Genomic DNA, 22,949 nt, shown 5'->3' on the forward strand with positions numbered 1-22,949 from the left:
TTGACACCTAATGACCCCTCCCGCAGCTAAACTACCAAAACAGGAAGTTGAAATGCCTGAGCCTGTCAGCTCGTGCGCCATCTCAGGACGAGCATCTTACCGGCATCAGTGATGGCATCACCATGGAGACTGATGATGGCGAGACACCTGCCGACGACAATGAGCCAACGCCTGATGACTTCCAGGGTTACCGGCAGCAGGTCAAAGGTAATGCGCCTGATCTGCACTTTTGAGTGTAAGGAAAATTGCGACAAAGGCATAAATATGTGTGTGCATTTTAGAATTACGCGAGTCATTGAGCAGCCTGTTGGAGGAGAAGAAGAACTTCCTTCGCCAGATTGACGATCAGCAAAGAAGAATCGAGGAACTTGTTGACAAGGTCGGCATTATACAGTATACTGTCATTTCCTTTCTTCCCCTTTGACGAAACGGAGAAGTTTAATTTTTTTATTTTTAACCGACAACGGCAGTCAGTGCAAGACGAGACAGATGCAAAAGATCTTCGCCATGCCGTTGAGAGGCACAGCAAAACCATTGAAAATTTCAACAGAGGTGAGAAGTTGGACAGACGCTCACGTCTTTTGGGCTAAGACTTTTAGTTGTGAAGTTGGCGGATGTTGAGAAGTTGAAGGTCGGTTGGCCGCTGGGTGTTTCGTTTGTGTCTGTGGCCAGTATCGACCATCGCAACGCAAGAGTACCAGGATTTGAAGGAGCAACTGGACTTGGAGCAAAGCCTTCGCGTCAAAGCTGAGACGTACGCGCACCAGGTCAGGAAACACACTATGTGAAAATTGAACCATCCCCCAAAAAAACATTTCTTTGCCAATGTTTTACCTACCAGTCAAAACATAAATCACCAAGCTCATCTTAAATTCAATGTATGCAGGACAAAAAAAATTCATGTATTTATTTATTTATCAATGTATTCGTTTATCCATCCATCCATCCATCCTTCCATCCATCTCAGGGTTTTCCAACCTTTTTGAAGCTGGGAGCTATTTTTTTTAAATTAGTGCAAAGGGCTACCAGTTTCATATGCATTTCTAAAATAACAACTTATCATGTTAGTATAATTTTGTTACCATGTTGTTACCAGGTTAATTATTAGAAATACGATTGAATAGACTCAATGGACCACAAAAATAATCATTCTACTAAAAAACCCCACAATGACCCAGCACTGGTGAGCTATTGTCAGAGGTAGTTCGCGGGCTACTTAAAAGGCTAACTGGTGCCAGCAGCCATCACGTTAGCAATCCCCAATATATTTATTAATTAATTTGTGTATTTCAATTTTGTTTCTTTATTTCCCTTTTATATTAAATTTTTGAATTTTGAATTTATGCCCTTATTATTTTTTTATCATTTATTTTTTGTATAATGTACGTTTGTTGTTTTATTTGTACTTAAAGAGACAGTGTTTATTATTTTATTTATGTCACTGAGGATGACTACAAACTATGGAGTTTTAAAATGGCCTACCTCTTTTCTTTTTTCTACTACCTTTTTGAGGTTTTCGGCTATCCCTGGCAGGAAGATGGTGGTTAATTAAGTCAAAACTCTTATGTAAAATAGATAATCATTTCTCAACCTACGAATATGAAAAGAAATAAGCCTTTAAAGGCTAGTTCATGTATTTTTGCTTATTCCTTAAAATCGATATTATCTTTATTAATATTTTTTGACCACTAGGGGGCACTAAGTAATACACACTGTCCCTTTAATAGTGTTAGTTAAACGGTTGAACTGCATTTGTATGCAATTTCGTGAATTATTTTTCAGATTACCAAATTGTCAAATATAATCAGGACCCTTAAATTATAACCTCTAAGTGATACCGCCTGCAGATGATGGTGGCGCAGAAGGAGGCCAAGCGTCAGAGTGCGCTGTTGCTGCAGAGTGCCGAGCCCACACTGCAGCTTCTGAGCGCCTTGGAAGAGGTTGCCGTCCTCACAAAGAAGCTGGAAGACGAGCGGCTGCAGCATCAGCAACAGGTAACTGGCTCAGGTCTTTTGGGTCAAACTCTATTGGGTATGAAGAAACACCCGCTTGTAAATGAAACTGTTCTGAGACTGACCAATCATGCTGACACTATTTAAAGTGCCTCTGTAATACATTCGAAATGTATCTGTTCGAATGAAGGTGTGTGAGCTGCAAGCTGAACTTGACAAAAGCACCACAAAGAAGAATCTAGAGACTCTGCAGAGACAAGTGGAGCTGCTGGAGGAGGAGAAAAAAGACCTGGAGGGACGACTGGAACTCGCCGAGGAGAACAACCAGCAGCTGCAGAAGCAATGTTTGTACTAATAAGCGAATAACTTAAGTCAAGCAAGTGTGTTCATTGTCCTGTGGGTGGACTTTGTCTTCTTTGCCATGTTGTATGTCCAGTCAATATTGTGTCATGTGGTCCCTGACCCATTGACTGTAAGCGTCTACTCTCCTAGTGTCCCATATCAACAGTTCAATGTGCAATTTAATGTCGGCAAATTCTTTAAGTATGCGGGACACAGAGACAAATGTCAAGCTGCCGTTTTACACAACGCATGTGCTTGAAATACAAAATACTGTGGTGATATCTAAAAATATTTATGACGCTCTTCTAAGGGAGATATTATGTATTTGCCAATGTTATTTATGTAATACATAACAGAAGCAAAACATGAGGTTTGATGATACTTAATATCTACTACATACTCATGATTTTTCAACTATTTCATCCACAAATCAAGTCCTCAATTTCTAAATCCGATTTGAACAGAAGTGATAGTTATTTTTCAAAAACACTACATTTCTTTTTCTGTATCATCAAAGTCATTGTCAGGTCACTGACGTTTCTGTTAATCTTCCTAAAACGATGACAAGCGGATGCAGTTTGGTCCATTACCGCGGCAACCACCAACGACAACAACACAAAAAAAACCTTGTCATGTCTGTATTGCAATCTAACCAGATGTTCGACAGTATGGTTGCCGTGGCCCTATTGTCTATAAATATGGGGCTCAGATTTTACACGACACAGCCCTCATTTGCGATCTTTTCTGTGCAGTAATGAATATGTGCTTGCTTTGTAATAGCTGACCCTCGTTAGTTGCCATGTTGAATGGTCACATGATCAGAAAACACGTACTGTAATGTAAAAAACTTAGTAGAGCTGGAAACAGCGCAGCTGAAAATGGCTTTAGGTCTGCGGAGGAACAGCGCCGTTGGCGCTGTGCAGCCAAATGTGTCGACAGCAAATTCCGCACGCGGTTGGCACCATGGTTGTGCCAGGTTTTAGCCAACTATTTCTTCCAAGGATTTTGGTCTAAGATCTCAGTCCTTGGTCAATGTGCTCTGTGAAGTGTGGCTAAGAGCTTGCTCTGTCCACTCCACGCATCGGCCCGTACCTCCGGGAACGGTGTATTCGCAATGATCGCAGCAAGGCTTTAGGGCTAGGACCTTAGCTTGGCCTTTTGGCTGAGAGTAAGTGTCCCGGTTCCTAGGCTTTGTAGCGTATTATGAACTGACCGATAACGGATAATGGATAATGAATAACGAAGATAGATCAATAACCCTTAAAAACCCCAAAACCCCCCTTAGCTTGGCCTTTTGGCTGAGAGTAAGTGTCCCGGCTCCTAGGCTTTGTAGCGTATTATGAACTGACCGATAACGGACAATGGATAATGAATAACGAAGATAGATCAATAACCCTTAAAAACCCCAAAACCCCCATGAGTTTTTTTGGTTTGAACAATTTTATTGACACTTTGCTCTGTCAACTTTGACTAAGCTGATCTTTGATTTTTGCAATCCGTAGATGGAATAAGAGCTTGCTCTGTCCACTCCACGCATCGGCCCGGTATTGCAGTACCTCCGGGAACGGTGCATTCGCAATGATCGCAGCAAGGCTTTAAGGCCAGGACCTTAGCTTGGCCTTTTGGCTGAGAGTAAGAGTCCCGGCTCCTAGGCTTTGCAGCGTATTATGAACTGACTGATAACGGATAATGGATAATGAATAGTGAAGATAGAACAATAACCCTTAAAAACCCCAAAACCCCATTGGTAATGATTTGGACACACAAGCGCAGACATCTTCTTCTCTTCATTGTTCTTTGCAGTCCAGCTGCTCAAGGGGGTTGGAGTGACTACCATCACAGTTTCCCCTGCACCCCCTGCTCTTGCAGCCCCTGGTGTTGCCTCGCCACCAGCGCCCGTCCCTCAGCCGCCACCCCCGCCGCCACCACCTCCACCGCCTCCGCCACCTCCCCCATCCAGATGCAACCCACTCACGTGAGCATCACCGGCAATGTTTCTCCAAGCACATTGACCAACAAAAGTTGTTCTTACTTTGTCTGCTGTTAGGAAAAATAGTCATTTTGAAGGCAGTTACGTTGTTTTTTGAAGGAATCGAAACACATTTCACTAATTCCTCTGTATGCTATGAAGTCGTAGTTGAGTCTGTTAGGCAGGTGTAACCATCTGCAGTCTGGAGAGAAACAAGTACATTCAAGTGTCAATCAATTGTTACTCTTTGACATCTCACTCTTTAGTTCTCTCATTGCCATCATGAGAAAGACATCCAAGGGCTCCAAATCGTCTTTCAAAGCGGAACAGCCAGCAGGTAACGCTGTCTTTCTATCAAAGTCAATCCAGTAGTCAGTTCTATGTTTCTCAACTTTTTTGAGCCAAGACACATATTTTTGATAACATTAATCATGCACAAGATAAACATCAACAGTTTCAGTCAGAGCATCTCACTTACTTGCTACTTTTGTAAAATTAGGACTTCAACAGTAGTGCACAATTATTCTGGGCAGTAGGGATGCCATTGAGATATCAATTAAGAGCTCTGCACATGAAAAAAATGACATTTTTTTCTAATCGTATTGCAAATGTAGTTCATTTGTTGATTAAAATTGCAGCAAACGAGACAAGGTCTTATGGCACACCAGTGTGCCACGGCATATTGGTTAAGGAACACTGAGCTAGTTTACAAAGCATCTGATGACATTACTAGCTTGTATGGTAGATTGGTAAATGGTAAATTAACATGTGAATATTTACCTAACATCAGATGATGCTGCAAAGGTGAAGGCTGTCAACGAGATGATGGAGCGTATCAAACATGGCGTGGTATTAAGGCCTGTTAAGGGTCAGGAGGTGAAGGTAAGGATTTTTGTGTCTGAATATGTGTTTCTAGACAATTTTTGTCATTTCCAAAATATGATGCTGACATTACTTGTCCAACATTTACATACTTTCAAACTCCAACAACACAGCTGAAGGTTGCTGTCCAAGTGAGTAGTACATCAATGAGCGCTTACATCAAATGAGCGAAAGTGGCAAACTGTGTGTTTTGTGGTTAGCAAGCTGCAGCAAGCGAGGAAAAACCTCAGGAGAGTGCCATGGAGGAGCTCAAAGGCATCCTGGTAGGAGCCCTTCGTGATCAAACCCGTAGTCCCAAACACACACACAGACAAGGTAGTGTCTAAGCCTCGGTCTATGGCCCGCAGGAGATGACAAAGCGCAGTCCCAGCCGAGGCTCCCAGGAGGCGGCTTCGCCCACGGGTAAGACTGACAGTGAGCTGGAAGTGATTCTGAGACGAAGACGCAACAAGGCTGGCGAAGGCGGCGGACCCGCAGGTAAAGCAGCTTCAGAGTCTTCTCTTCCCAACAAGTGGGACCTGAAAAGGACTCTTGACTGTGTTGTGCATTGCTGAAATTCTGGTTAACTCGACAGACTTATGCAACATGTCATACTTTTACATGATAATAGTCCAAATAAGTGTAATATTCATTCATGTAAAACCATCCGGCTTATTCAATACCTTAGATGCATGCTCGTTTTTTGTTGTGCGGCTATTTTTGTCCTAGTCGTTGGTTGCACAATGAACTTTGGTCTTGTTGTACAAAAAAAATACTTATAATACATACTAACTCTGCTGAATATGCAAAACAAGCTTAATGAGAATTTGTTCATTTTCCCAGGAGATTTTTATTTTGTTTTCTAAGGCAAAAATTTCACATATTTAGTCTAAGTCGTTGCTTACATAAAGCAAGGTACGGTTAAATCATGGAAACACACAAGATGCAGAAAGAAACACACTTTTGGAGGAAAAAATAAACATCTACTGTACTTTATTGTTTGTGGTAAATGATATGAATAGAATCAATATCATATTTTTAACATTTAGAAAAATGGAAAATACAGAAACATCATTTGTTTGCGTAATCGTCAATCGTGCTTTACCACACCTAATTGTATTCCCAAATGGCATTAATACGGAGTTAACACTGTCACTAGTCATATCACTGGATTACTGTATTTGTAATGGTCCAAAACCCCAAATTTTGATCTAAATCCGACTATTCCCTGCATGAAAACATACTCATTCTTCAATCTTTCTGTTCTTATTTCATGACATTCAAACACAGTCGTGTTCTGTAATTGTAGTTGAGCTAATTAAGCTTTGCAGGGAGCGCATTGATCCAGCTGGTGGGTCGAAACAAGGTCCCGTCGCCTATGATAGAATATCAACGACAGGGTGACACTCACAGTGGAGCACGCTAAGCCTACGCTATTGTTATGCTGGAGGCTACTTCCTGAACCAACCCCAGCTCGATCTCATTTGCTGTTTAAAAGATTGCAGAGGATGGGAATGGCTCATGCTTTTTTCCTGAATCTCATTGATGCTTGATGCTGGTATACCTTAGCCAAATATGAGCCAAAACTGCATTTTCGGTTTTCAAATGAAAGTCAAGTAAAATGGAAATAATACCAACAAAAACGCTGTTGCAGTTATAGAAAAAACGCCGCCTCCATCGTGTCAAAAAGCGCTTAGCATCCGCCTAGCTTGGTTTTTATTTTCGCATACGAGGAGGTCACAGATAAAACGAAAGCTTTGCTAAGCTTTTACATTATAATCTGTCTTCTTTCTCTGCCCAATGTTTATGTGGCAATGGGCTTCCACATTGACGTTTTTAGTGACCGGTTGGAGTGCTTTGACTGGTGTTAATATGCCTACTTACAGAACTAACTTAGGTCATTTCCACAGTTTAATGCTTAGGATCAGAGTAGAATTCAGTCAGATCTTCACTGCAACGGATTAGCAGATGCTATTATTTTACTTTGGCTAATATGAGAGTGTGGGACTCAATTATTTGCATTTGCATTTGACCCCGTCAGATGAACGAGACCCCGAAATGATTAGCATGTCATCATTTGAGCGTCTGAACGGGAGACGCACAAGCTGTGACTCGGCCAGAGATGTGGATGCTTCTGTCACGCCAAGCGAGGCAGGGGAGAGACCAGTGTCTGGTTCAGCATCCATGAGGAAGAGCTGGGACCAACCTGAAACTCGCTGTTCTGTTTTGGAAAAGAACACAGGAGTCCCTTGTGTTGAGAACAGCAACAAACTCAGGTTGTCTTCTCTCACTCACACTGAATTGTTCACATTTTATTGTGAAAAATGCCAAACAACCAACTTAAGCGTGACTTGTCTTTGTCTCACAGCGACCGCAATGACGCTACAACGGCGAGGACATCTGTTTTCTCCAATGGAGGGGAGCACGTTGCTATCACTCTAGACAACATGAACGGCTGCAATACATAGTGACAGCCAAGAAGTGTTTCAAAAGTTTGCCTTATATGTATATAAAGACCACAGATTCACGGACTCTGATTAAGCAGAACAAACATCACATAAAAACTGAAGCGCTACAGATTTTTTTTTTTTGGTGGGGATAAGGGTGTGAGAACATTATTCTTTAGTTTCCAGAATGTCTCACGATGTGTAGTATTCAAGGGTGCAGGTTTGGTCTTGGCATTGGTGGGTACATAACACATTTTTCAAGTAATCACATAATATTGGTGGTGACAAAACACCGATTGGGACACGCCCCCTCCATCCATACCAAAACGACCCCCTAGGTAGGATTGTGCTAAAAATGTTAAAGTTTTGATACTGTTCTACAAATAATATGAACCCGTTGTTTTATACAAAATAACAAAATTTAGCAAAAAAGTTGCAAAATGTGCACTGTTACCATATGCTCATTAACAGTCCTGCGAAAACTGTCCATTATCATTCATCTACTTTTCCTACAAACAAGTGTTGTGCCATACATGCCAGCCTTTTGACATTAAAAAGGGGAAGATGGTATTATGCATACTACTTTTACGCGTAAAACACAATCCCTCTCCAGAATATTAAATAGCCAAACAGGATGTGCTTGTTTGAAAGTGGAAGTGGCAAACTTTTACTGAAATGAAAATCTTTGCGATCGTTGGAGCGTGTTACCACGCTCACAGACTTAGTCTCGATTCAAGATAAAACAGCTGTATACTAAAATACTTGTCTCGAGTCAAGTTTTTTAGTGGTTTAAATGTAAAAAAGTTAGATTCTTTTTAAAATCAGTCAGCGTTAAGGGAGAGAAAGCGGTACTCTAACACATAAAATGGTAGTGTTGGTAAGTAGGGTTTGTTTCCACTAGTTTATGACAAATATTGATAAACCATTTCGAGTGTAGCATCAACTCTTTGCAGAAACCAAATGTGCCCTGCTGTATATCAAACCAGCACATGGAACCCCTAACTAAAAACCATTACTTTTGTGAAAGCCTGACTATTGTTCTGCACGCCACTTCCAATCGTAACCGTGTTAAAAAAACAAATTCACGCTGAACTTAAACATAGATTTCAAAATGGTAATCTGGAAACTATCAGAAAACCCTGACTGGTGTGTTCATAGGTTACGCTATTAAGGAACCTGGCCTGTTTGCGTAAAATCTTGAAACCTGATGTGGTCATATGTACTGTGCACTCGATGTCAACTTGAATTGAATGGCCTTTATTGTCATTATACAAGTATGAGAAAATTGAAGGAGTTTCCTTTTAGTGCATGTAAAACAAATCAGGCAAACATTGCAAAATTATTTAAAAAAATGATTTAATATATATGTTGTTGATAAATAATAACTATGTGCATTTTCTTTTTTTTTTTTAACTTTTTATTTCTCACACCCATTTTTGACAGAGGTTTGATTCCCCCATCTTACATCAACACATAATATATACACTTGACACACTCATAAATAACAGAAGGAACAACAAAGAACAAAAAATGCTATTAATAGAAAATAAGAATAAATGCTCATACAATAAATCCATACAAAAAGAAATATATATATATATATATATATATATAAATTAATACATCAAAATATACACCCAAAGAAAAAAAAACGAAAAAAAAAAAAAAAACCACACATAATAATTAGGGGGAGGTGTTTAGACATCAAGTAAAATTTGTGTGATAGGCTTCCATCTTTTCTCAAATTGGTCAAGTTTCAGTTGAAGTCTTGCAGTGATTTTTTCCATAATGTACATTTGCTTTAATTTGTCTCTCCATTGTTTTATGTCAGGCGGTTGTGGTTTCAGCCAGGACACTGTGATCATTTTCTTTGCTACCAGAAGCATTACCCTTAGTATATATTTCTGTTGACCAGATAGTAATTCTTCTGGCAAAATTCCTATTATGTAAGCCTTTGGGTCCAACCGCAACTCCCAGCCAGTGATTAATTTTATTTCTCTCTGGATACTTCTCCAAAAATTTGATATTACAGGGCAATTCCAGAAAATATGCGTAAAGTCTCCGACCCCCCCACAGTTACGCCAACATAGATTCGAGGTATTTTTATACTTTGAAGTGATAGAGGGTGTATAGAAGAATCGCATTTTTACTTTCCATTCAAACTCCCTCCATGTCGGGCTGTTGGTTATTTTGTGTCCCTCTTTCAATGTTTTTTCCCATTCGTTGTCTTTTATCGCTACATTAGTTTCTTGTTCCCATTTTTCCTTAACTGCCATGTCCTCATTACTGAGGTCCATTCTCAGGGCTTTATATAGTTTTGATATAACCCCCTTTATTGATTGTCCTTTTGTATACGATATTAATAATTGCTCTACCTTAGTTGGCTCCTTACATATTTTCCCCCATTCCTCGTGTTTCTGGAGGTAATGTCTTAGTTGCAAATATTTGTAGAAATCATTTCTGGGTAGGTCAAATTCTTGTTGGAGTTGTTCAAATGATTTCATCGCCTGTGCTTCCAATACTTGGGTAATCAACATCAGTCCTTTTTGGGCCCATTTTTGAAACCCTACCTCCATAACCCCAGGTTTAAAGTCTGGATTTTTCGCTATTTTGGTAGCCCTATTCACAGATCTTGATATTTTTAATTTTTTTTGTATTGTTGACCAAGTTTTAATAGTTCCCTTAATCCATTCATTCTGGATTTTTAATTTCTTCCACCTCGTGACTGATATGTATGGTAACGATTCCACCAGCATATTTGGACAAGATCGTTGCTCCATGTCCACCCATATCGCATCTTTGTCTGTAGTAATCCACAAGATGAGTGCTTTAATTTGAGCTGCCCAATAGTAATATTTAATATTGGGTAGGTCTAGGCCCCCCTTTTCTTTAGGAGCTAACAGGGTTTTGTATTTTATTCTAGGTTTCTTGTTTTGCCAAAGGAATTTTGCTATCAACTTATTTAACATTTTAAATGTGGATGCCGGGATCAGAATTGGAAGGGATTGAAACAGAAATAATAGTCTTGGTAATATGTTCATTCTGATTGTTTCTATCCTGCCGATAAGACTTAAGGGCAAAATTTCCCATTTTTCCAAATCTTTCCTTATTTCTTTTATCAACATTCCATAATTTGCATCAAACAGCTGTGTGGTATGTGGTGTAATGGTCACCCCCAAATATTTAAACCCTTTATTTGTCCATTTAAAATCAAATCTTTCACTCACATCTGTTGGACATTTTCCTGATATCATCATTGCTATTGATTTGCTCTCATTATTTGAATACCCAGCTACTTCTCCATATATTTTAAGGATCTCCAACAGTGGTGGTATTGATAACGAAGGTTCCTCCAGCATTACCAACAGGTCGTCTGCAAACAATGATATTTTATGTTCTGTTCCTCCTTCATCCAATATCCCCCTTATTTGCTCATTTTGTCTAATTGATTCTGCGAGTGGTTCTATGCTTATTGCAAACAAGAGTGGGCTTAAGCAATCCCCTTGCCGGACTCCTCTTTTGATTTCAAAGAAATCTGAACAGTGACCATTTACTCTAAGACGAGATTTAGGATTTTTATAGATTATTTTCACCCATTCAACAAATATTGGAGGGAAGCCAAAGGCTATAAGTGATTGATGTAAGAAGCTCCATTTCACCCCATCGAAAGCTTTTTGTGCATCCAAGCTCAGTAACATCGAGGGTTGGGTCTTAGATTTTGTGCTCGTAATTATGTTTAGTATCCTCCTAATATTGTTTGCACCCTGCCTTCCCGGAATAAACCCTGTTTGATCATTTCTAATTAATTTCGCTATAAATTTCTGCATTCTTTTTGCAAGTATGCTTGTAAGAATTTTTAGATCATTACAAAGTAAACTAACTGGTCTATAGCTTTCACACAATATTGGGTCTTTTCCTTCTTTGTGCAGGACTGTTATGATGGCTTCCGACCATGCTTTGGGGGGATCTCCTTTTGTTAGAGCATAGTTAAATACTTTCTGCAGTACTGGTGTTAATTCTTCCTTAAAGCTTTTGTAGAACACCCCCGGGAATCCGTCCGTTCCTGGTGATTTATTTATTTTTAAGTTATTTATTGTGTCTTGTATTTCCTGTTTTGTAATGGGGCGAATAATTTCTAATGTATCCCCTCCTGTTAGTGTCGGTAAATGTAGTTTTCCTAAAAAGTTTTGTGCCGTGTAGCTATCTAAATCATTTTCTGAGTCCTTGTATAATTCTTTATAATAATCTGCAAATGCTTCTGCTATACCTTTGGGTTTTACTAAACATTGTTTAGAGATAGGATGTTTTATTTGTGATATAATTCTATCTGTTTGGGCCTTTTTAAGTTGGAAGGCGAGCAGTCGACTGGCTCTATTGCCCATTTCATAGTATCTCTGGTTCACAAAGCGCAGAGCCCCTTCTGCTTTATTTGTCAAAAGTTCATCTAATTTGCTTCTGGTTATTTTTAATACCTGTAATCTGGATTCACTTGGTGTTTTTTTATGTTCTTCTTCTAGTTCCTTAATCTTATCCTCCAATTCCTTCTGATTCTTTAAGCGTATTCGTTTCAGCCGGGACGATATTTCAATTAATTTCCCCCTTATTACAGCTTTCCCTCCTTCCCATAATATTGATGGAGAAACCTCATTGTTGTCATTGATTTGGAAATATTCTTTTATACATCGTTTTATTTCCTGTACTACGTTTTTATCTGAGAGGAGAGATACATTCATCCTCCAATACCTAAAATGGGGTTCATTGTCTAAACTTAGTTTCAAAGTAATTGGAGAATGGTCACTTATAGTAATATTCTCTATACCACACTCTACTACTGTATGCATATGTTGTCTTGAAATGTAAAAGTAATCAATTCTCGAATAGCTGCCATGCGGGTTTGAATAGAAAGTATAGTCTTTAGTTTGGGGATTCTTCTCTCTCCATGGATCTATCAATCCCAATTCTTTAGTTATGTTATTCAACATCCTCGACCTCTTTGTGTTTGTTCCATGTACTGAAGGATACTTGTCCACTTTGCAATTCTGTACAGTGTTAAAGTCACCTCCTATAAGTAACATTCCCTTCGCACAGTTGGTTATTACTTTAGCTAATACTTGAAAAAATGTCCCTTTTTCCTCAACTGGTGCATAAACATTCATTATTGATATTTCCCAACCGGCCATTGACCCTATAATCATTATATATCGCCCCAGATTGTCCTTCACTTCTTTTTCGACTTTAAACGCCACCCCTTTTCCAAGTAAAATTGCTACTCCCCTCCTTTTACCATAGGATGCGTAGAACACCTGGTTCACCCATTCTCTTTTTAGCTTCTTATGTTCAATCTCGGTCAAATGTGTCTCTTGTAATAAGGCTATTGAGCTCTGCAATGTCTTGAGTTGATTCAATATCTTCTTTCTCTTGATGGGGTGGTTTAGCCCATGTACATTATATGAAACAATATTTAGATTGCTCATGCTTTGTATTGAGTCTCACTGATTTTTGAAGCATACAGAAACACTACATTAATTACTAACACCTCCATTGACAAAACAAACCAAATTACTAACAAACATAACTATGTGCATTTTCAAAGCGGCAATTATACAGAACAAGCTCACCAATACTGTAGATGGGACTTCAGGGTGGTAATGGCTTTTGGAAAGAAGCTATCCCTCATTCTGTTCTATCTCTGATGCACCTGTTAAAGCCTTCCAGAGGGCAGCAGCTGGACACCTGGAAGTAACCTGTCCTTGATGGGCACTGCTTAGGCACATAGTGGAGTAAATGTCCATCAGGGAAGAGAAAGGGCAGGCAATGATACTCTTTGCTGCTAATACTGTCCTCTCCAACCTCCTAACTTCCGTTGAGGGCCTTTAGTGCATGTGTTACTTGGCAACTCCTGGTCAGGTGAAAATTTTGAAAAGCAAAAAGAAGAGAAATGATGTCTTTCATTTTTAAGTTTGTGGACATTCCGTCTCTTGAGATTTTTGTTTGGTCAAGATTGAGCGATGTGTCATCCAGGAAAGATTTAAATTGGCTTCACATGAGTCTACTTATATGTGATGAGGCCTCCTCCAGCCCTCCCACAGGAAGGCACTGCTGCCATGGCTGCCGTTATGGTTGATCATTTACACTTTTGCTTTTGGTAACTGTGCGTGTGTTTCATATATTACACAATTTATCTATATACAGTATATGCGCTGTGTTAATGGGTTTTAAACTATGCATTTTCATGTAACCATCACTTTAAATAAATTACTATTCAAACAACAATCCGTGTCATGTATAGCAACAGCTTCAGCAGGAAATATCAGGAGAAATAAAGATCAGTGAAACGTGCAATACAGAGCAACTGTTTGCAAGCTTTTGGAAACATATTAGCATCTTAGTAAGATTATATGCTCTTTATCTTTTTTATCGAGCAGTCGGTTTGTAGTTTTAATAACTACATAATACAACATCCAGTTTGGTTTTTTTGGGAAGGGGTTGAGTCCCCCCCCATATAGTACTGGTTTCCACGGTTACCAGTAGCAGGAGAAGCTTCCTGATCTGACTCACATACAGCACCTTCATCGTCTGGTCGCCATTGTTTTTGAGTGTAATCCGGTTCTTCAGAGATGACCTGAACTTCGGTACTGACAGGCAACGGCATGTGAAAATACTAATACTAGATCCTAAAAACCCTGTTGAAAAACTTTGTAAAAAAAACTAAGCTCAGTTTAATACCCTACTTCAGGGGTCAGGAACCTTTTTGACGCAAAGAACCACAAAAGCAAAAAATTTTTAGGTATTCAAGCCCAAACCAGCCCTTGCCCGACCAATTAACTTGATTCGAGCCCCGAAAATTTATATTTTAGTTGTGAAGAATCTTGAGAAGGAAAGGTGATTTTAGCCCACTTCGGCCCCACACAGTGCGACTGCTTTTCTGAGTCCGACCCGCTGCTGCCGAGCGTGCCGCTAAACGAGCAGCATGTCGGCTGCGCTACACGAGAGGGGGACGAAATCCATTGCGCGGATCCTCCACAAGAAAAGGAAACAAAGAACAATAAAGAGTGGATAATTTAAAACAAAAAAAACAAAACAAAAAAGAAAACAACTTCTGTGAGAAGCCCGGCCCAAACCCAAACGTAATGTTAGGCATTTTAGGTCCAACTAATTTAGCCCGGGCTCGTGTTAAAGATCTTACCTCTGGTCTGAAGTTAATAGTTAGGAGCTGAATATTGTTTGCCACCCTTTAGGGGACATACGTTGGCATTTTAATTAATAAAGTGTATAAAAGCTTATGAGAATCCAAAATGAGACCTAAAATAGACAAACTATTTTCAAGGCAACAGTTGCAATTTACAACAACAGTGATTAAAAAAAAAAACAGTACAAAATATTGATTATATATTAAACAATTCATACAACAAGGAAATTGCCACGGATGTTTGTACCAGTGTGTACCAGCAATACTTTTTTTGTCTTCAAGGAATTGCCTTTCAGAAGGATTATACAAGTACTTTAAAAATCTGAAATTAATTATTTTTGTTGAGGAAAACACAAGCGAACATTGTAAAATAAATATATAGACATTCAGGATAAATCGTATTACATTCAAATATTACTATATACAATTATATTTAAAAAATGTGTGACCATTTGAAACCAAAATGAATGCTTACATGGCTTGGAGTTTAAGATTAGACCATATAAAAGGAGAAAATGAAAAAAGACAGGTTTTTGGTTATCCTTTTAATCAGTATATTAACAACAAAAATTTAATGCAGAAAATGAAATAATAATTTGAATAAGAAAATGTATTATTCTTCTTAATCATATTTGCATGTATTTTTTCCTTCTACAGTGAACTTCCAAGCTCCTTAATTTTTGAACTTTTTTATATAATAAACCTTATTTATGTCGAGCAACTCAGTATCTCACAACAAAATGCTAATTAACAATACATATGATATAACGAAACACATGTACAATACAACATGTTAAACGTAATAGATAAACACGTTTGAAAAAAATTGGTGTAAGATTATTTTGTATTTTGTAAGGGAAAATATAACATTTTGTAAGGGCAAGGGGCCGTGAGGGTTGACAGGTATGGAAATTCTACATTCACATATACAAATTCACTAATAGAAAAAAACAATTTCATTGCCTTCTAATGTAAAGTGAATCATTACATGATATCCATAAAGCTTTCCCGGAACTTAAGCCATTTTAACATATACAATCAGCGAACATTTTGGCATATTTATATAACTTTCTGTTCTTCCCGGGTATGTTTAGTTTTGCTGTTTGTTTGTTTTTGAAACATTTTTCTTTGTTAGTATTTTGTTTTTGTGCCGTTTGATTAAACTGCAAATGTTCAATAAAGCAAAAAAAAAAGCATTGTACATCACGTGACTGGTCATGCGCCTTTCAGCTATTTAGTGACGTAAAACGAGGAAGTCAACTCCAGTCGAAGGCGGTCCGATCTGCGAGTGTTCTTTTTACTTGTTTTCTTTGTTTCTGTTTTAAATCCCGAGTTTCTGTTTTAAATTTCCGAAGCAAACATGAGGGAACTTGTCTGTTTTCTTTTCACGCTAAGCATGTTGCCAACGGAAGTTCTCAACGAAATGCTGCAGGGCTGGAAGACAGTCAATAAAGTTAACGTGAGTTAAACATTTCACTAAAACATTGTTTATGTATATTTATATATATGTATTCCTGTATTACTCTCAGAATTTGTCATTTGATCTTCTTTATTGTTTGTACACGGTTTTTGTATGTGTTGCTTGACCCCCCCCCACCCACTGAAATTCAAATACCCTTGGGGGCATCCTCAAATGTTGACACAGAGGATTTCAAAGGTCGAAATTGAATTGAATTGATTTTTTTCATGGTCATTTGTATCAACGCTGTAAACTATTGTATGCAACGAGATTTTACTCAGCCCTACCGGGTAAACATGCAATAAGGATTTAATTATGATAAAAGAGTGTCACCATAGCAACGGCGCCGCAGTGGTTTCCTCCCACATTCCAAAAACATGCATGTCGGGTTGATTGGCTGGTCAAAATTGTCTCTAGGTTGTGAATGAGCGAGTGAGTTTTCTGTCTCTGTGTGCCTGCAACTGGCTGACAACCGGTTCAGGGTGTTCCCTGCCCACTGCCTGAAGATAGCTGGGATGGACTCTAGGACCCCCGCGACCCTACTGAGGATAAGCGGTGCAGATAATGGATGGATGGATGGAGTGTCACCATAAACTGGCAAAAATATTTACAAAGTAGTACTTATAGCAGTGTTTTTCAACCTCTTTTGAGCCAGGGCACGTTTTTTTATATTGGAAAAATTTAGCGGCACACCACTAACCAAAAATGTTATAAATTGACACTTAACAGTATATTTAATTACAATATAATTTATAATACCCCTGTTTTTACAGCACTTGACAATAACATAATATTTGCAGAAAATGATTAATAAATGTTTTATTAAGTTTTAGACTTTAAAAAGTAACATTGGATAATTTCTCACGGCACACCTGACAATTTCTCACGGCACACTAGTGGTTGACATTTAATTGAAAGGCGGCGCAATAATATTAGGCAGCAACAAAGTTTCCCAACGAAGTCGCAAGATATATATATATATATATATATATATATATATATTTATATATATATATAAATTGTTTTGCGCCCTTGTTTAGGGTGGTTATGGCTCTGGGGAAAAAAACTGTCTCTGAGCCAGTTTGTCCCCGTTTTAATTGCCCTGTAGCACCTACCAGAGTGCAACAGGTCAAAGAGATGGTGGTTGAGTCAAGTCCTTTATAATAACGATGGCTCTGTTGTAGTATCACAATGAAGCAATGTTCTCCAGACTAGGCAGAGAGCAGCTAACGATCTTTCAGGCTGTGTTAATAACACTGAAGTACTATACTCTCTATTTGTGTGCAGGTTTGGGGCTTTGCGTGGAATAACTGCGGCAAGCCTGATGCAGCAGCTGTGCTGAAGAACCTTAGCATTTCTCCGGACCCCATCAGCATCCCCGGTGACTTAATAGCGTCCGCATCGGGCTCCACATCCGTTGAGCTGAGCGCACCTCTGAGCGTCAGTACCACACAAAGGGAACTAACAAATTCACGTTTCCCCTCAACTTCTTGTTGGACGTAGGCTTGTTTTTATTGTGACAAGTCAGCAACTTGTTGAAAGCATTGTTTTAGACTCTAATGTCGACTTTAAAGGTGGGGGTGAAAAGTTACTTACTGTTACGTGTGAATTACAATACATCTCCCAAATATAAAAAAAAATTAAAGCAATGTGTGCTATTTTTTAAAAATGTAACATTTTACCAAAACGGAAATCTAAATGTGATCGTTAGAGTGATTTATTCACGCAAAAAGACATAGTGTAACTTCAAAATAAAGCAGCCATAGACCAAAATACTACTCTCCAGTCATTTTTTGGGGTTTTTTAAATTTTGAAAAGCAATAGATTAAAAAAAAAATTGGGACACGTTTTTAACGGGAGCAAAGCTCTTGTAAAGCAGTAATGTTGTGAGTATGCTGTTCGGGTGAAACACATTAGGTTGGAGGAATGAAGGGTGAGGGGAGTGCTGTAGAGAAATGTCATGCTTGTCCCTGCGGTTATTGTAGCATGACAATGGTTAAAGTAAGAAGAGGTCTGCTTCAGATACAGTCCAAACGCCAACCCAAACCCCAAGAATACATGTCAAAGGTTTATTCGTGCGCATCTAAGAAATACACATATTTGCACACGCATAAACACAAGCGAGAAGATTAAATCTGTAAGTTAAAAAGTTGCAAATTCCGTATAGCTTATTTAAACTTTCCTTTGGGATACCTACTTTGGAAGCCATGTCATCTTCTGCTCAGGAGTAAATATGAAATTTGCGTGACTGTATTGTTGTAATATTGAAATATGTCATTGCTTATATTTAGTCATGATTATATACTTTCATAACTTGTAACTTCATATATGTAGTTATACTTGTGAAACTGAAGTTGAGTTTTAATTCTTTGAGTGGAATACACCCTGAAAGAAAGGAAATGTCAATTTCAGTTCATGAGATGTTGAACAAGCACATTCCTGAGAAAATCACATTAAGTAAAGTCCAACTGCATTCCGTTTTTAACATAATAAAATTGATTTCCTCATTAAGTGTTGCGCGACCTAGGTAATCTTTTCTCTGATATGATGAGGCAATCATCAGAATGATTGTGTTCTATACAACTGCACATTTAACTAGTAATCATTTTTTTTAATCGGCTTTTGGACTGCCCTTTTTGTATAAGGGTGATGGTAAAACACACCAGTCTTCGCACAAGTGACATGCTACAGCAGTTGTATGTTAACTCATTAATGCCCAGAATATATTCTGTAATAAAATATATATATGAACTGCTCATCTGTTTTCAGCCTTTATTCTGAAAACTTACATGGTGGCAAGAACCAACAAGCATGCTGAGGTAAAAAGCCTCAACAGTATCATAACATTACAGGTATCTCTGTAAGGAGTCATTTAAGGTGCAGGTTGTAACTTTCATCATAATTGTTAAGTCAACGACCTTTACTTGACAACAGCAATTCAACAAATGCTCTTAATTAGAAAAGAACTTTGAACATCTTGTTCTCGTGAAAGAGCATAAACATCTTCAGTGTGTCCTGACCAGGTGAACATATCTTTGGAGAAGGAGGTGGCTGGTTTTTGGGTGAAGATTCCATGTTTGGATGAGCTGGGAAGTTGCCATTATGCCGACGCCTGTGACATTTTGAACCAGCTCATTCCGCCTGGACAAGACTGCCCGGAACCGCTACACACTTACGGGCTGCCCTGTCACTGTCCCTTCAAGCCTGTAAGTGCTTTTGCTACACACACCACTCTGAGACAAAGTTTCTGTTTGTCCATACCAACAAGAGTTTGATCATTAAGATCCAAAGAGTTGAAACAATGAATTAGTTTGAGCTACTAAATAGGTGCTGACAAACGTGTTCATTTGCCCTGGTGAGTAGAAGCACCTTTTTGTGGTAGGGAAAAAAAAACCCTCAAAGTTTGGGTGCGCGTTATACATGAGGTCCTACAGTAGTATATTACTGTATTAGAGCAATGATTGATCAATCAAAAAATATCGCTGTCTGTATTTGCACAACATTGGATGCAACAGAATTGGAACCTGGATCACGGCAATGAGAATACATCATATATTGAAAATATAAACTGAACACAATACCAAAGTGAAATCTACAATGTATTGTCCTCCAAAGTCCAATTCATCATCAGATACAGAAGCTGCCCTACTTACGAACGAGATCGTTTGTAAGTTGAATTTGTTCGTTAGTTGCTTCAGTGCTATATTTGGTATGTTTAAGGTTTGTATAAATATGTTTAGGGCTTCTGTAAGTAACCTGTTTTGTTCTAAAAAACTAAACATTTCATAAAACAATATGCTCTATAAAGATAAAGTTGAGTTTAACTCACTTTTGGAAGATGCGCTTGAAGAGGTCCTCCTATGTGGTAAAAACTGGCTGGAAAAATGTGTTCCAACAATTTTCTCAACCGCATCAAGCTATCTTATTCCACTTTTATTTCAAAAGGAACTCCTCGCTTCTTCCTCACACTTTACACCAACCATATTGAATGGATGCACGAGATATTAAACAAGAAAAATGACAAAGTTCTCAGCGCGCTAGCGATACAGTACACGTTGTTATGATTACACACAAATTAGGAAGAGGAAGCTGATTTTTTTTTTTTTTTTTTACTTCCGGGTGGATGTTGGGGGACCTCTCACAGCGCCACAAGCCCGTAGCAGCGGATAGAAGCACAACAGTAATTTCATGTACTCCGAAAAAGGTCCACACAATACAAAATCTAAATTACAACAATGTCTGAATATTTTTCAACATGCCGGAAAAAGTTTCACCTAAGTTTAATGGTCGTAAGTAGGAGAGGGTCTGTACACCAAAGAGATGTTTTTCCCTTGTGCTATTTGTGCTCATTTATATTTTTCAGGACGGTACAGTGACTTAAAATAATGTGATAATGAAATAAAGCATGCCTTTTTCTATGTAATCTTTATTCCTAGTAGTTTAGTGATTACACAATGAATTTAGGCTTCTTCTGCTTATTATTATTATTATTGTTTTTATTGGTATTAAATCAATGTTATTTTTGGGTCAGCCACTAGAGTATTGTCAGACATTAGACCGGTCTGCGGCACAGAAAAGGTTGACGACCACTGCTGTCGAGCCAACAATGATTTTTGAGCCAATCTCATAATGCAACAAGATGCAGTTTCTTCCCCAGAGCGACCACCACACTTAACAAGGGCACAATTCTGTGAAAAATGAATATCTTGCAACTTATTTGGGAATTTTTGTTGCTGCTAGATGTTATTGCTTTGTTTTCATTGCACATGTGTTACAGTGCACTATTTTTATTGCACTATTTGTTACAATTTAGGCCAATCTCTAAGCGATACGTTATAAATATTTTTGCCCATTTGTCCTGACAGTCGTTTATTTTATTTTTTCTCGTTTCAAGTCCTAATTATGTGTTCGCCTTAGAGTGCCATGTCTAAACTCGTTGCATACAATGTTTCACTGCGTTGCTATATATGACAATAAATAAAATTCGATTCAAGTCAATCTTGTATGAAATGCAAATGTTGTCTGTGTCGTTCTGTAGGGCACATACTCATTGCCCGAATCAGACTTTTTCCTTCCCATCATGGACGTCCCGTCGTGGTTTACAAATGGAGCTTATCGGCTTCAGGCTGTCCTGGGCGGCAACGGCGGCAAGGAGTTGGGCTGCCTCAAGGTGGCGCTCTCGCTCCACTCAGAATCAGATCATGGCAAGCACCGGTTTTGATAATCCCTAATTTGCTTGTCATTTTAATTCTCAATACCTGTCTTTGCCAGAAATTGCATTCTTGTTTCTTGTCTTAAAAAAAAACCTATACCTTTTGTTTCATTTAGTAGTTGTGTTGCACATTAGGAGAACATTATAAAAATGGATAATGATCGATTTTAACCATGACTAATTCATTTGTCTTCTGCAAGTCTTGCACAGTGTACAGTTTTGTAATAAACAGGATCACCTGCAGCTGTTTTTGTCCCCCTTCATTTATTCTTTTAACATTAAAACCAATGAAAAGCAAACCAAATGGAAGCAGAAAAGAAAGGAAATCAAGTGTATTTGATAAAACAAAAAAGTTTGTGAGTTCAGAGTAATTGGCATCTCGGGGGATGTGTGGGCTTTATTCTTTTACATCATAATATGTTTCTACACAACACAACACACAAATAAGCACTTGTGTTTTACTGTTTTGTGTGCATATTAGTAGAAGTAGTACGAAAAAATGCCGGCCTATCCCCAGTTTTTGGCATGTTACTGAAAACAGTAATCGGTCACAGTGACTAGTTCCTTCATTTAAAAAGTAAATCAGTTACCTCCACCAGAGAACTGACACCCAAGAGTGTTACTCTAAAAGTAACCAGTTACAAATGTTTACTTGTGTTCATATAGTAATTTAATCAGAGAAATGGAACAAAATGTGTACACAAATCCGTGGAAGCAGCATATTTCTCGGCTTGCGTAATTTTGAGAGCTTGCGAACCAACATTTTGCCGGGACACTCCATATACATTTTTTTCTCTAGGCTTCAAACCACTCTAATACATCCCTCTCCGCTCCTGGGTGTGTTTACTTTTTTCTCCGGGCATAGTGTATTGCAAAAATTATTTTTACAAATAAAAATACCAAGGTTCAGCACATTTTACGTTTAAATTTGGTTTGTGGTTGCTGTCTGAGCCACACCCCCTCCCAACACACTGCCTACCATAGACTATATGCGCATGTAAGCTGATTTCAATATTTTATTTCATAGTTCTATCCATCCATCCATTATCTGCACCGCTTATCCCCAGTAGGGTCGCGGGGGTGCTGGAGCCCATCCCAGCTATCTTCGGGCAGTGGCCAGGAGACACCCCGAACTGTTGGCCAGCCAGACGCAGGGCACACGAGGACAGACAATTCACTCGCTCATTCACACCGAGGGATAATTTGGACCGGCCAATTCACCTGACATGCATGTTCTTGGATGTGGGGGGAAACTGGAGTGCGCAAAAGAAACCCACACAAGCACGGGGAGAACATGCAAACTCCACTCAGGAGGTTCGATCTCATGACCTCAGAACTGTGCCGCACACGGGCTAACCACTGCGCCTCCTTGCTTCCCTTCATAGTTATATTTCATAGTCAATTGGGCTTAGATGTAGGTATTTACGGGATAGAGAACTTCTCCAGGAGGACAAATTTTGTGCTTTTGTCTTGACATAACTGTATTTAGTTGTATTTTTTATGTAAATATACACATTT

The 22,949-nt window shown here is 38.7% G+C and overlaps 2 protein-coding genes and 1 pseudogene across 6 annotated transcripts in view; all 3 read left to right on the forward strand.

Moving 5' to 3' along the window:
- shtn3 (shootin 3) overlaps positions 1-8,947 on the forward strand; it is a 36,331-nt gene extending 27,384 nt beyond the window's left edge. For 4 of the 5 annotated variants that reach the window (XM_088344646.1, XM_088344645.1, XM_088344644.1 and 1 more), the window contains 14 exons: positions 27-207; positions 282-379; positions 471-552; positions 673-767; positions 1,848-1,994; positions 2,143-2,296; positions 4,098-4,269; positions 4,530-4,600; positions 5,054-5,145; positions 5,259-5,276; positions 5,346-5,408; positions 5,493-5,622; positions 7,166-7,400; positions 7,493-8,947. In XM_088344646.1, the coding sequence (XP_088200772.1) occupies positions 27-207; positions 282-379; positions 471-552; positions 673-767; positions 1,848-1,994; positions 2,143-2,296; positions 4,098-4,269; positions 4,530-4,600; positions 5,054-5,145; positions 5,259-5,276; positions 5,346-5,408; positions 5,493-5,622; positions 7,166-7,400; positions 7,493-7,592 (1,638 nt within the window). In that variant the 3' untranslated portion in view covers positions 7,593-8,947. Of the gene's footprint in view, positions 1-26; positions 208-281; positions 380-470; positions 553-672; positions 768-1,847; positions 1,995-2,142; positions 2,297-4,097; positions 4,270-4,529; positions 4,601-5,053; positions 5,146-5,258; positions 5,277-5,345; positions 5,409-5,492; positions 5,623-7,165; positions 7,401-7,492 lie in introns of those variants that run through there. The other variant, XR_015851420.1, reaches the window with a different exon arrangement.
- On the forward strand, positions 3,742-3,872 carry LOC148359419 (U2 spliceosomal RNA; annotated as a pseudogene).
- Positions 8,948-15,995: 7,048 nt separating the features above from the next.
- On the forward strand, positions 15,996-21,674 carry gm2a (ganglioside GM2 activator). The gene is made up of 4 exons (XM_088344651.1): positions 15,996-16,219; positions 17,507-17,659; positions 19,243-19,425; positions 21,258-21,674. Exons 1-4 carry the CDS (start codon positions 16,121-16,123, stop codon positions 21,438-21,440), a joined length of 618 nt encoding a protein of 205 aa, XP_088200777.1. The 5' UTR covers positions 15,996-16,120; the 3' UTR covers positions 21,441-21,674.
- Positions 21,675-22,949: the final 1,275 nt, after the last annotated feature.

The sequence above is a fragment of the Urocampus carinirostris genome, chromosome 9 (genome assembly GCF_059441175.1).
Source record: "Urocampus carinirostris isolate Australia breed hairy pipefish chromosome 9, RoL_Ucar_1.0, whole genome shotgun sequence".
NCBI lineage: Eukaryota > Metazoa > Chordata > Actinopteri > Syngnathiformes > Syngnathidae > Urocampus > Urocampus carinirostris.